This window comes from Pteropus alecto, unplaced genomic scaffold (genome assembly GCF_000325575.1).
Source record: "Pteropus alecto unplaced genomic scaffold, ASM32557v1 scaffold237, whole genome shotgun sequence".
In the NCBI taxonomy this organism is placed as follows: Eukaryota; Metazoa; Chordata; class Mammalia; order Chiroptera; family Pteropodidae; genus Pteropus; species Pteropus alecto.
Window position 1 is genome coordinate 2,534,295 of NW_006440624.1, and position 14,362 is coordinate 2,548,656.

The window sequence follows — 14,362 nt, forward strand, 5'->3', positions numbered from 1 at the left end:
ACATTTTCATCATATCATCTTGGCTTCAAAAGCTGGCTGAAGTCCAAAGAATAATAACCAAATTTGAGGAACCTAGAATGACCTGTCTGCAAGGAAGAGACGTAGGGCTTTCAGTTTAGTGCAGTTCCAATCACGGCTTACATTTCCTGAATAATAAGAATAAGAATAAAATTTAAGGTTAAGGATGTTCATAAGTTTATCTGAAGTCAAATCTCCCTCTACTTTGGTTCCAGTCTTCCTCTTTACATGGGGATGAGGAGCACCTCCCAGAAGGCTCTGTCCCCCAGGAGAAGCTGGCCTTCCTTAGCCCTGGTTAGCCCAGAAGATGAAATCTCTGTAGGATTGCCCCTCACCTCCAGCAGGAGCAGCAGCTAGATATCGCGTCTTCTGCAAATCTGGTGTGGGAAAGCTCCTCCTAGCCAACCTCCTCCCCAACTTCCACCGCCCTCCCATCCTCCATACCCCCACCCCCAGTTCAAGGAATTTCCCAAGCATCCCAAAGCTTGAGTTTCCTGCCTGAGAGAAGGGGCAAGTATAGGTATAAAAGCTGAGGAGGGCTTGGGGAAAGCACAGTGCTGCAGAGCTTCAAATCCCCACGCCGTTTCTTTCTTCCTGAACCAGCGCCCTCTTCGCCGCTATGAGTCTCCTGCCCAGTCGCGCTGCCCGCTCGCTGTGCGCGCTGCTCGCACTGCTGCTACTGACGCCGCCGGGGCCGCTCGCCAGCGGTGAGAGCTCACAGCCCGCGGGACGCACGGGGCAGAGCAGCACGCCCCAGCCTCTGCAGCGACCGCCGCGTCCCGGGCTCGGGGAAGTGTCCCGGGCCAGGCTCGCTGGAAAACAGTTCCCCCAGCGACGTGCCCTATAACGGTGTCTCTCTTTCTGTCACAGCTGGTCCTTCTGCGGTCGTGGTGAGAGAGCTGCGTTGCGTGTGTTTAACCATAAAACCCACGATCAATCCCAAAATGATCAGTAATCTGCAGGTGATCGCTGCAGGTCCGCAGTGTCCCAAAGTGGAACTAATGTAAGTCCTCGTGCGCTGTGGTATACTGTGACATTGGCGAGAGGGAAGTCCCCCCAGCCTGGGTCTTCAGCCCCTGCCGCTCATGGGCTCATCCTTTTTTTTTCTTTCTGCAGAGCCACCTTGAAGAACGGGAAGGACGTCTGTCTGGACCCAGAAGTTCCTTTGATTAAGAAAATCATCCAGAAACTTTTGGACAGGTACCCATCACTTTGATCGTGGTTTTATAATCTCTCGGAGTGTAGCCTTCTGAAGGTCCTTATTCTCTGCATCGGATTTGGCTACTACATCCCCAGCCCATTCTTAAAATAAAAAGGGTGTTCAGGAGGAAAGGAGAAAGTTGTTCTGGAACGTCCTGGGAAAACTCTTGTCACCAATCTTACACGTAATTGCCTAAGAGGTTACACGGAACTCATGACTAAGATGCATTTTTTGTTAGTATTTAGTCCTTGAGTCAACCCTTTGCTTTTTATTGATCCTAAGATTCATGTTTTGAAAACAGATTGGCGTAGGCAGAAATTTGGATATCTGATATAATTCTTTTCTCAACAGAGGAAACAAGAAAAATTAAGAGAAAGGGCCATGCGTTGGAAAAACTGCTCACTTCTTCAGCAGAAGTTTCCCAGAGATCTCTGGACCCAAAGAAGATAAAAAGGAAGGGCTGATTTTCTCCAGTGAGTTAGGTTTCTTCATGAATTCCCCGCTTTGAGAGAAGGATAGGAGGAGGGACTATATTGGTCCCTGAAGCTTTCTGGTCAGCTTATGAAGAATTTTACATAGTATTTCCTGCTATTTAATTGCTGTTATTTTATCTGCTATGCTATTAAAATCTTTGACAATTGACTAAATAGTGAGCCAAGAATCACTGCTTGTTAATTTTTCAAGGTAGCTAGTGTATTTCTAAGATATATTCCCTAGAGTGTTACTGAAAAAGCTGTGCATTTAATATATGAATGTTATTTCGTTAGAATGTTATCTAAGACGTTAAACTGTTACCCTTACTTTTCTCATGAAATCAGAATTATTTTAGTATTGTTTCTTGGGGAATACATTGGAGAATTTCCTTACTCTTTACCCTGGGATTGTGTTTAAGTTATATTGCGTTAGAAAGCTGGGTGCATCATACATTTACCTGTATAGAATATATTTCCTTATTTAGAATTTCTAAATGTTTAAGTTCTATAAGGAGCAATATATTCTTTTCCTATAACTTTAGACATTTGATGTCTTCTTAGTATGGCATAATGTCATGACTTACTCATTAAACTTTGATTTTATATTGTATTTATTAACTATTTTATTAGGAGTACTGTAATTTTAATCACTAAATATATGTTTTCGCTAGATGAAGCAGCTAAAAAAGAAGTAAATTCCTTATGGCTAGTTTTTATAGAAATGCATTCCTTTAGCTTTTTTTTTTTAAAGAATAAAGCAACCTAACAATGATTTGTACTCAAAATTTTGAAAATATATTTGAGTTATTTGAATATAAACACATCATTTAGTTTACAAAAAAGTAAACAGCAATGCTAAGATATGTAGATGCTTATACTGGATCTTTTTAAGGTTCTGACCATTTTGTTATAAAGAATTATGTATGCATCACATTTATTTTGTTATAATTTCATGTTTTAATTGTGTGTCTCATTGGTTTATAGCACTTCTTTTATTCTTTGGAAAAAATAAAATATTTATAAAATTTAGTCATGTTGTTTTTTCCTTCTTACACTGATACAAAATTATATTTTTCTTTCATCCTACCTCATTTTGAAAATTAGCTGTGCTTTTTTCTGGTTAGTGGAGAGGACTCTCATTTCCCAATGACATTGCATTAGTTCAGCTTTTTTCCAAGCTCAGGCTCCTTCCAGTTTCTCCTTCATAGCACCAAGAGCCTCTGGGTTCTTTATAAAACACAAATAAGTAAGACTTTCTCACCTTAAATCCTTAACTGGCTCCCTATGTCCTAGATCTGAAATAAAAGTGAGAGAGCACCAAAAATTAGGTTCAGTCTCATTTGACTCTTTCTTCCTTCGACTTCGCTTTTCTACCCCATCTTTGCAATCAAATGTTTAGTTCCTTCCTGGGTCCATGCTTTTGCATTTGCTAGGGTTTCTACCTGGAAGGGGCTTTCCTCTTCTACCTCTAGGAAGAAGCTTATTCATCTTTCTGAACTCAGCTCAAACATTACTTCCTTCACAAAGTTTCCTTGACACTCCCAGCAGAATTCATGTTTTCCATTTTGATGTTCCCATAGCATCTTCTAGATACTTGAATTTATTTGAATGGCAAATATGGCATTGCTTTTATTTGTTTAGAGGTTTCCTTACCTTACTCTGCTAAGAGCTCTCCCAGAGCATCAATCATATTTCCTCTCCCTCTGCACCACCCCCCCATTAATGACATAGATTAACTTAAGAAATTAAGTTATCTTGAACCTCAGGGTGTCAGATAGTGTCTTATAATCAATAACTTGCCTCATGGTAGGTGTCAAATAAGTTGTAATTCCTTTACCCTCTTTTCTCCTTGTCTATGAGTAATCCAAGAAGAGCTTTGGTATATGCAGTCCCCTCAACCTGTAACACCTACCCCTAATTTTCACATGGCTAACTCCCATCCTTCCTTTGGGTCGGTTTACCTGTCTCTTAGGGCCTCTGTGACCCTTTCCCCCACCCCTTTTATATTCTTTCATAGAACTTAGTTTTTTTCCTTGATAACATTTTGTCATTGACATGACTATAGAGTCTATAGAGACTACGACATGTGGTCATATATTTAGTGTCTGTTCCAATCTCACTGAAAGCTTCATCAGAGCAAGGATAATGTTCATCATGTTCATCTCAGTTCTTAGGACAGTGCCTAGCACAGAGCAGGTGCTTAAACAGATGAACGATCTAGGTTAAACAAGTCCCACTGTCTCTCTAGTATTAGAATAGTAATTTCATGTAAATAGTTTATTCTTAGGAAAAGCAAGAAAATGAAAGGAGACTAATCCAATTAATCTACATATGCACACACTCCAATTGGATTACTATATTATATATGCTCATATTGGCATGTATTGTATATACTAGTATATGCTAATGTATCATTAGCATATCTACGTCTAACTTGCTATTCTACATCTTTTCATCTCTTTCCTTACATATGAATACCAATTAGGTTAATATATTTTCTATTATATATTAGTATATCTATATAACAGAGAGGTGGAGAGAGAGAGATAAAGAGAGTAAGATACAAAAATAGGGAAAAACCAAGAATAGATTGAAAGAGATGGGTTTGCTGACAATTTTATCAGCAGTATAGAAAAGCATAAAATACATCAAATTTAAAATATATATATCAACTTCTGAGGTCTCTTTTTGCTTCTTCAAATAGTAATTTTCTTTTTCTTACATGTTTTATATGAAATATATATTTTGTGAAAAAATAAACATTATTGGTTTATTTTTTATTATTATTTGAGAATTTTATTTTTCTCAAAAGCAATATTTATAAAGTTTAGTTTGTTCATAAACCTTAGAATAAGACCTATTTGTATTATCCTTGCAATTTTATATGTCATGCTCATGCTATAATTGGCCATTCTATAAAGAAAATAGATTACAGAGTATTATCAAAGCATAATCTATACAAAATCCTCAATGACAGCTAGTATTTACCAATCCTTGACCCCAGCACTAGCAAACTCAAAGACTAACATATCTGGGCAAAATTAACTTAATGTATGTCATCTAGGGGTATGTCTTATATTTTCCTCACACAAACTCCTAAATACTATTTCCACTCTTCTGTCCACTTAAAACTTTCTCATATATGAAATCCTTGAGAAATGAATGAAGTGTCAGCTAAAATCTACTCTATGTTACTGTCCCATCCAGACAATTTTCAAAGTGTAATTAATACCTTTCATTTAACTAGACTTTCCTGTTTGCCTCTGGGTGTGACATATTCACATAATCCTTCTAATTCCTGAAGGTATGACGAGATCTATGATAAAATATGACTAGTGGCCTTGTTTTTCTATCATAGTTTTAATTCTTGCACTAGGAAAATAATTGCTGTTGGTAACTCATATTGTACATAACTTCAAAAATCTTTCCTGGACATTACAAATTGAGAAATTTACTAGACAAAGGAGCACTTGGGGATTTTGATTTACCTCCCTAACTAAGTCCTGGAAGATGAGGAAAGTGCACATGATTCTGATTTTGGCTGACAGTCATAGGCTTTTAGTCAGCAAAATTAATATTACATAGTAATAACATAGAAAGACCTAGAGTTTAGGTGTAAATGTTTGTTTCTTAAAGTGTAGTCTTGTTTCTTAAATATTGAGAAATTGCAGAATTATCCTCAACGCTGAAAAATCCACTTTCTTAATGGATGTGTTTCCACTGCCACACGAGCATGGAATGATTGTTTCTGACCCACCTCTAGGACTGGACAAAAAGAAAAATAGTTGATTCATTTCCAGCAAGAGAGGCCAGTGATGCTCTTTTATAGTTTGTGATGCAATACAAAGTCAAAGCAATTGTGTTTCAAATCTGGTTTTGGGTATTTTTATCTATGAGACCTTGGCAATTTATTTAACATCTCCATCCCTCGGTTTTTTCATCTGTAAAATCAGTACAATAATATGTCTAGGGTACTTAGAGTTATCCTAGAACAAAGTAGATGTTTGATAAATATTTGCTTTTTCATCAAGGCTCCTAATTCAAACTCGCCTTTATAAATGAGAAGACTGAGAGCTCAATAATTTAAGTATAGTTTTTTTTCAGATTTATCCATATTTTTTCTACCTTTGCATGAATGATTCATTTTTAGTGCTTATAAGAATTTTTTTTCACCTGTCTTTTTCAGAAAATTTTTGGAAACAATATATTCATATTTTCTTTATATTTTTTGTCAATTATGTGGTAATAGTATCAAAATGTATGATGTAGTTCCTTTTTATAAATATTTATCCATCACAATACCAATATATTTGATATCATTTATTGATAATACTGTTACATACTGGACCCTGTGAAGAATACTTATGATATAGAGACTACAAAGATGAGAAACTTTTAGCCTAAGTTAAAGTCTTTTGATAGCAAATATACTCAGTTTTTTTTCTGACAAACTTTTCTGGAAAACTGGATGAAAAGGGAGTAGAGTTTTTAAAAGAGGGAGAAAGAGAGGGAGTGTCTTAGGTGGGGGTCCCTAGAATTAAACTCTGAGTTTGTGTTTAAGCGGTTTATTGAAGAGTGACCTAAAATGTAACATCTTTCAGGAAGTAAGGAAGTAGCATTAGGCAGAGGAAGAGTTAGTGTTAGGACAAAAGATTTAGATGCTCTTACAAGTAGCTCTGGAACTGGGATGGCTTTTCAGTTATTCTGAACTGTGTTAAGGGAGGCAGATCTCTGTACCCTCCTATTGACTTCAGGACAGTGACATAGCTTTAGGTAAGACAGTTTCCTTAGGCCATGAGCTATGCCTCAGTTATGAGCTATCTGTGGCCATCACTTCCAGCAGCTGAAGAAAGTCATGGTGCTGAAAGGGCATCTAGATGACGTATCATGGTTTCAGGAATAGGGGAGAGGAGGAAAGAGGAAGAGACGAAAGGGGGAGGAGGTAAAAGAGGAACAAAGGGAAGAGGACAGGCAGGAAGAGAGGGGGTGAAGTGAGGGGAAGGGAGAAGAATGGAAGGCTCCTTTTTCTTCTTTTTTTTCCTTTCTTCCTTCTTCTTCCCTACTCTCCCCTCTCCTCCTCCCTCCTTTCCTCCTCTCTTCCTTCCATTCATTCTTCATTTATTTCTGAGAAATAAAATGATACTACTTGAAAAAGGGAAAGAAGCAGAGGAACCAAAGTATCCCAGCAAAAATTTAGCCAGCAACAAGCATCAACCACCTCCCATGTGAATGAGGTCATTTTGGATTCTTCAGCCATTCCAGTGGCCTTTTGACTATACCCTCTACATGAGCTCAGGCAGGATAATAGCAGAAGAACTTCTCATTAGCATGTGGGATATCACAAATAATAAACTGTTGTAAGCCACTAAGTTTGGTGTTGGCTTGTTACAAAGCAAAAAAAAAAAAAAAAGAGGATCCTTATGCATTCGATGTTCAACAAATGATATTAACATAAAATGAAATAAAAAATTTCTCAAGCCTGCAGAATAGTGCAGTGATCCTATTTAATAGCACCCAGGAAAATATTTCCTCCCCAACTCCTTTACCTTCCCCACTCTCCCCAACACCTCCACCCCATGCTTCACCTCAGTACAACATACAGTAATTAAGGCCTGGATCATTCTTGTCAATTCAGAGTTATACAGAAGACCACTTGATTTCAACACTTATAAGGAACTTTTTGTTGGTTTATATTTCAATCTATTGATTAAAGAGCTTTAACAAACTGACTCACATTTTTTCCCCGCCCTGGGATCTTCTTTATCAGTTACTTTTATGACTAATTCCCAAACGATAGCTTATTTCCTTCACACTTGGGAGTTCAAAATATTCTATGTCTAGCAGACAATATATGTCTTACTTTTAATGGGAAATGGTCTTCCAATGTCTCTAGATATTTTCTTTTTAAAACAGCTAACAGATAAGTTCTGTTTTAAGTTTTAGAAAACTTACTACTTTCCTGAATGACTCTGCTATTTATACGATGACTTAAAGGGAAAAGAGATAAAGTAACTTGCCACTAAAAAAAAAAAAAAAAAAAAAAAAAAACCAGAAAGAAAACCACCATGGAGACAATGTAATATTCATTAAAAGGCTGTCAAGTTATTTTTAAACCCAAGAAGCTCTGACACTAATTTTCTAGCGTTCACTTAAGTTATAATTTTGTAAAAGCTATTTTTTTATTTAATAACTGATTTTAAAATTTGTTACTAATTTCTGTTCAGTCAGTTTATTGGTGTTTATACCGTACTTCTCTTTATAGAAATCAAAGAAAATTATGCAAATGAGAGTAATAGCATTTAGCAGTATTAGTAGCAATAGTAACAGCAGTAATAGCAGTAAATTAGTACTTATATCCCATTGCTCTGTGCAAATATTTGAGCTTTCTCTTTTTAAAAAGAAGTAATTAAATAACTAAGTCACATAACAAAGAAAATTTTGTAATGCCTGGAACATAGGAAATACTTAATCAAAATTTATTAAATAAATGAAATCACAAAAATTATCTACCTCAAATGCTGACTAATAGGCTTATAAAATTTTAGTGACTCAAGAAATTTCTTAATACTGTCTCATAAACCTTGCTGACAATGTATCTTTTGTGACAAAATACATTTGTTGACTAAGACGTCCTGAGCTACATGCCTGCTTCTTTCCTGGTACCAACTAACCTGATGATCCTGTGCTACATGCTTACCTTTTTCCCAGTACTGACTAGCTCAAATAGTGTCACTAGTTCAGAAGACTTTCCATACAGTTTCCCCAAAAGGATTAGGAATTTTGAGTAATCTTACTAAATGAATCAGGAACCAAAGTTGGATTGTGTTTATGTCCAGTGAAGCCAATAAATATTAAAAACCATATGTGTTGGGAGTTATGATAAACAGAAAAAGAAATATCCTAGGAGTAATGCTAAAAACCTTTATATCTTGCTCTGGAAATGGTTTTGAGCTTATATTTGAATAAAAAAATCTGATTTGCAAATTTACAATATTTCAAATACAATGATGGGAAAAGGCTATAAAGTTATCACTTGGGAAGAACTGGAAAAGAGTTTTCTCTCCTTATTCTGTTTCGTTTTGAGATTCTCCGAAATTCACTCCAGATCTCAACTCTTAGAAGGATACTAATTTTCAACTTAAGCTTTTCCTCAAGCTTGTTTCTTAGCCTATAAATTTTCAGTTTGGGAGAGGTGGAAACTCATTGAAATTTAGTATATTCTACACCTAAACTGTAAGCTATAAAAAGAAAATAAATAGAATGGAGAAAATAAAGAATACATTGTAAAACAGGAACTGAGAACTTGAGTAGATATACTCAGTAACTGACAAACAACAGAAAAAATTGACTTAAAAGTTAAAAGAAAAAGTTTGGAAAAATTTACTGTAATCATTTTTTAATAAAAAGTAATTTTATACACTTAATAGTTTGAGAGTTTCTTCTAGAATTTTAAAGGTATAAAAAATAAGCAAAAAACAGGAAAATGGGAAATTTAAATATTGCATATGATTTGCATATAATTGTAGGTAGAAGACAACATGTAGTCAGGACCTCATCCTTTATGCTCAGCCTTCCAAATAACCTTTTTATACCATAGGTACTTTTAGCCACGTGGAATTTTGTTTGAGAATTGTGGCTGATTAGAAAGGAAAGAGAAACTTTCCCTCATGTAATTCATATTTATTGATTTATTCACTAGCATCGTTTAGGACCCATTATCCTATGTATAGGATACACGAGGCATTAAAAAAACCTCAGACATGCCTCTGCCTTCAAAAGTGTACAGTCCAGTTGAGAAAGCAAGTCTTATAGATGGGACAGTGACCCAGATAATAACACATACAAGCCAGCATGTGTAGTTCCATCTCTGTATCACTGCATGGCTTTGTCTATGTCAAGTGGAGTTTGAGATCAAGACCCTTAATTAGGGTCTGAGAATTACGAAATAAAGATCTTATTACAATTTGTAAAATGCTAAACTGGGAACATCCTCAAAGTCACCAATAAGACAGAGGTTAGACTACAATTGCTCATGCCACAGAATGTCATACGGCTATTAAAAAGAATGGGGTAAAACTACACCGAGGTAGCATGAAAGGATGTTGAGGACATTTTTGAAGGGCAAAAGCTGTATAGTGATCCAATTTATATAAAAAAGATCTATGTCTATCTCTACGCATATATATGTGGAACTCCCTGTATTATGTGTGTGTCTCTATGTATATGTATATATGTGCATATAAATGCAGATGGAATAGAAACTACTGCCAAATTGTTACTGATGGTTACCACCAGAGAACAAGAATGTGGAGTAATAATGAAGAGGAACTTGTGTCTTTTATTCTACATACATTTACAGTGTACGAATCTTTGACAGTAAATTATATCATATATTTTTCTGTTAGATTAAAAATAAAAAAATATTGGGTCTTGCTTTTCAGGGTATTTTTAGATGGTAGAAACAAGTGGTTTATTTTATAATACAAAGGAGGATGAGTTGGCTTCTAGTTTCTGGATAAAATTACAGAAGATAATACATTTGGAAGACAGAACAAAGCCCAAATGAGGCTTTGATGGTAATGGGCTAATATTTTATCCACATACTTCAAATGAATCCCAACATTTGTCAACAACTGGGATAGGAAAGTTTGCTTCCCTGGGTAACTTGAAAGAGTAGAGAACTCTTTTTTCGAAGAGTCACATATTTATTCTATGAGTATCTATTAGTATCTATTAGGCCCATAAATAGCATTATAAGAAAGGCATGGCATTTTATATCATTATACAAAAAAAAAAATGCCATATTTCAGCCTAGCTCTTAAAAATGGAGTGTTAAATATGTGTAAGGCAGATAGGTGTTGAGAAAGAGAGAGTGGGAATGTGAAGTAATATATAAAATAAAATCTAGCAAGAACTTTAACTTGCCTGGCGATTATCTGGGCTGTGTACAACTTGACCACCCTTCTACATAGGTAACCACAAACCCTCATCCCCCACCCCTCCAACCTTTTTTCTCCTTACTGGCCTTGAGGGGGGTGCATATAAAAGACTTCAAGAAAGCATGAAAAGCCACTTAGCTGGAGAATCTTGGCAGTAATTCACCCTCACTCCAAGGTCTCCTGGCTCTGGGAACAACTCCACCTCAGTTCTTGCCACCATAAGCCTCAGGTCCGATGTTACCTCCTCCTGTGCAAGCTCACTTCATGTCTTACAGGTGCTGCTGCTGCTGCTGTCACTACTCCTGGCTATGATGGTGCCCCCCACCATGGGAAAAAGTAAGAGAAACTTAGGGAAAGCTAAAGATGCGGTCCCTGCTTCCCTGTAGCTGTGGCTGATTCTGCTGCAGCTGTGTCTGAGGAAAAGGCAGTCATGGTGCTCCTGGGGCTGGAGAAGGCCATTATATTAATAGTCCTAACTGGAGGGGCTATGCTAGTGGGTGCTTAATGTGTGCCAGGCATTTGGCTGAGATACTTTAATAAAGGTTTCAGACCATATTCACAATGGCCTTGTGAGAGAGCTACAATTCACAAAGAAGGGGACTGAGGAAACAAGTCAATAGATAAGATCTTTAAGATATTCATGACCACTAATCAAGACTGTTTCTATCCTAGCTAAAAGTGTGGACTACGAGTGGTATACTGAACTTCTCTGCACGTGTGTAAAGATCATCTCTGGCATTCATCCCAGTAACATCCAAAATTTGAAGGTGATCAGTCCAGGACATCATTGCCCCAAAGTTGAAGTGATGTAAATCCCTGCTACTGTATTATTAACTCATTAGGGAAGCCCTCTGCCTCTATTCCCACCAACACTATTTTTCCAGTCCCATGGATCCCCATAATCATGCCAAGACACATGGATAATTCTATTCTCTCTTGCAGAGCCAACCTGAAGAATGGGAAGGAACTCTGCTTGGACCCAGATGCTCCCAAAATCAAGAAAATAATCCAGAAAATTATGGAAAGTGATGGGTCTGCTGCTTTACCTATACATTTTCTGCCAAACTTTTTTATCTCCTAAGAAGAGTAAGACTTTGAAGTCTTGACTTTCTGGAGTTTTTATTTATCTAGGATACTCATTCATACTATATTAAACTTTGGGTATGTTTTTTATTCTATCTTAAAAAGTCACATTTCATTCTGAGAAGGCTGGTTAATAGATGACAAAGAGAAGATGAAAGTAGCAAGCCTAATTTTAAAGTGTTATATATAGTTTACACTCTAACTCTAGGCTAAATGTGGTACTGTGCTTTGCATTTCTTTATTTAAAAATTTATTTCCAAATACATTTGTGTTAACTTATCTTGCTTTACTTTGCTGTCAAACTAGATATGTCCATGATGGTAAATAGATTCTATAATGGTCAATGACATTAAGAATCACATAGCCCAGCATGGAGTACTTGCTCAATAAACATTTCTTAACATGTTTAGGGACTTAATAGAGTCTTTCACTGTCTTAGTCCTAACATGTCTTGTTTTGAAGCATTCTCTAAAAGATTTTTCTAATGTTTATTTTGGCCTTCAAACCCTAAAATTAATAAAGTTGTAGAATATGAGTCTTGTAGCAGTGGTTATTTACTTTAAAGTGAATATATTTAATACTAGTAGAGCAAAAATTACTTGATAAAAACATTAATATACTCTATAAAAAACTCCAGTATTTCTAATGATAATAATGACAATGATAATAATAATAATAATAATACAGGTTCTACTTGGCACTAAATGTTTTACCCTGGTATGTTTGTACATATTTGCATTTACTTAATATTTGTATGGTTACAATTCTAGTATTAGAATCAGCCCTGCAAATAAGTACAATAGAGAATTACTTTACCAGACTATTAATTATTATTTTATAATCAACAGAACTGTCATTTATTTCTTAATCCCTTAAATTTATTCCCATACTGTTCTTACAGGAGTATTAATGTAAAATCAAAATTTGTTATGGCTTTTTGTCATATATTATTAATTTTAACAGAATTGTTGGAAGAGAAAGCCTTAATTATCTTTTAATTCTTTTTCACACTTTGGTATTCACAATAGGCCAACAGAAGTCACTAGTTGCTGATCATTTTTAAGATCCTATAATAATAGATAAATTTTATTAATAACTTTTAATATGTCAGGTATTTTAAGTGTTTTGCATACATGAATTAAGCAATTCTTACAAGACAGCTATAATGTGCTTAAGAGCACATCCTCTGGAGAGAGAATAACTAGTTTACTCAAGTCCACCACTTGGTAACTCTGTAACTTTGGGCAGTTTGCATAATCTCTCTGTACTGCAGTTTCTTCATCTCTAAAATGGGATGATAATATTGCTTACCTCATAGAGTTGGTGTGAAAATTAAAAGAGTTAATAAATTCAGAGTGCGGAAAATAACGCATGTCACACAATAATATATATAAATGTTAGTGACTATTTGTTATTATTACGATTAGCACCTCTAATATTACAGAGAAGAAAACTGAAGTTCAGAGAGATTAAGAAATTTGCCCTAAGATTAGATAACTCAATAGGTGACAAGAGCAAAAATTTGAAACTGTGCTCTTAACCACCACACCACACCACACCACACCACACCACACCACACCACACCACACCACACCACATCACACCACTTTCCTTGATTCTTCTTTCACTTATGACCAGATTACACTATGTATCACATAATGTTATTGACACATAAAATGGGACTTGATACATAAATAACATGCTGTATATATTATGATAATTACAGGAGAAGAGATAAGTTCACCTACCTCAACCTGTGCATGGACTTTGGAGAGCATTCATATAGCAAACATTTAGTTTATAAACTTTCCTTATTAAGGTCTCTTCTTATTATCTCCCTACTATTATAGGTTCAATGCCTTAAAATGCTTTGTCTAAAAAATAAAGGCGTATATTAAGTAAGAGTTAACCAAAAATAAACATAAATATACATATAATAAAGTAGTAAATGGGGACTGCAGTCCTAGCCATTAATTTGTCTCCAATAATTCAAAATAGCTCTGCATCTCATTCATTTCTCCAGTGGTTTCCTACTGAAGTTCAACAGGGCCAGCTCCTGAGACATGACACAGTTTTTACACTATACTAATACCTATCGAGATGCAGATGTCTTTTAGTTTTCTGTGCATATGTAGAATTATTCTATTTAGATGCATAGAAAGAATGATTTAATTGTCACTACTCCCTGGATTTCTTTACACTGCAAATATTGAAATCTGGGCGTAAGGTTGTATAAATTCAGTATGTTGTTCATTCATCTCCAAAACTACCCTTCCTATCCATTCCCTCTGCCAGTAATCCAATCTGAGATTTTAACTTTCAATTTCATAAACATAGTCTACACCAGCCATTGTATGAGGTGTTGGATATTAAAGAACATATAAGTCACAGAGAATTGCCCTTGAAGAGATCACTGGTGGGAGAAGCAAACATGTTGACAAACAATCACAATCATGTGTGATACTTATTAATATAGAGGTATGCTCCGATTGCACTAAGAAACAGACACATGAACAAGTCAAATCCTCATCATCATCATTTTCAACACTTACTATCTTTAGGAGTGTAGTAACTTTATATTGAGCCTCTGTAGACCACTGGTGTGCTGGAGTAGTGGTAAACATTATGATAACTCACCTCCTAGAGCT

The 14,362-nt window shown here is 35.8% G+C and overlaps 2 protein-coding genes across 2 annotated transcripts; both read left to right on the forward strand.

Annotated features, from left to right (window-relative positions):
- Positions 1-555: 555 nt before the first annotated feature.
- Positions 556-2,511, forward strand: LOC102892780 (C-X-C motif chemokine 6). Its single transcript, XM_006917304.2, has 4 exons — positions 556-725; positions 889-1,021; positions 1,135-1,218; positions 1,571-2,511. Exons 1-4 carry the CDS (start codon positions 638-640, stop codon positions 1,587-1,589), a joined length of 324 nt encoding a protein of 107 aa, XP_006917366.1. The 5' UTR covers positions 556-637; the 3' UTR covers positions 1,590-2,511.
- Positions 2,512-6,569: 4,058 nt separating this feature from the next.
- LOC102896552 (platelet basic protein-like) lies at positions 6,570-11,712 on the forward strand. Its single transcript, XM_015593503.1, has 4 exons — positions 6,570-6,634; positions 10,807-10,997; positions 11,307-11,439; positions 11,574-11,712. The coding sequence occupies exons 1-4, from the start codon at positions 6,570-6,572 to the stop codon at positions 11,710-11,712; spliced, it is 528 nt and encodes a 175-aa protein (XP_015448989.1).
- The last annotated feature ends 2,650 nt before the right edge of the window (positions 11,713-14,362 follow it).

What these genes read in the sequence shown, in the direction of transcription:
- LOC102892780 (XM_006917304.2), top strand. Translation starts at nt 638, where the DNA reads ATGAGTCTCCTGCCCAGTCGCGCTGCCCGCTCGCTGTGCGCGCTGCTC. An exon ending in GCCGGGGCCGCTCGCCAGCG is followed by an intron (nt 726 to 888) that starts GTGAGAGCTCAC and finishes TTTCTGTCACAG; the next exon opens with CTGGTCCTTCTGCGGTCGTG. An exon ending in TGTCCCAAAGTGGAACTAAT is followed by an intron (nt 1,022 to 1,134) that starts GTAAGTCCTCGT and finishes TTCTTTCTGCAG; the next exon opens with AGCCACCTTGAAGAACGGGA.
- LOC102896552 (XM_015593503.1), top strand. Translation starts at nt 6,570, where the DNA reads ATGACGTATCATGGTTTCAGGAATAGGGGAGAGGAGGAAAGAGGAAGA. An exon ending in AGAGACGAAAGGGGGAGGAG is followed by an intron (nt 6,635 to 10,806) that starts GTAAAAGAGGAA and finishes CCTCACTCCAAG; the next exon opens with GTCTCCTGGCTCTGGGAACA. An exon ending in CTTAGGGAAAGCTAAAGATG is followed by an intron (nt 10,998 to 11,306) that starts CGGTCCCTGCTT and finishes CTATCCTAGCTA; the next exon opens with AAAGTGTGGACTACGAGTGG.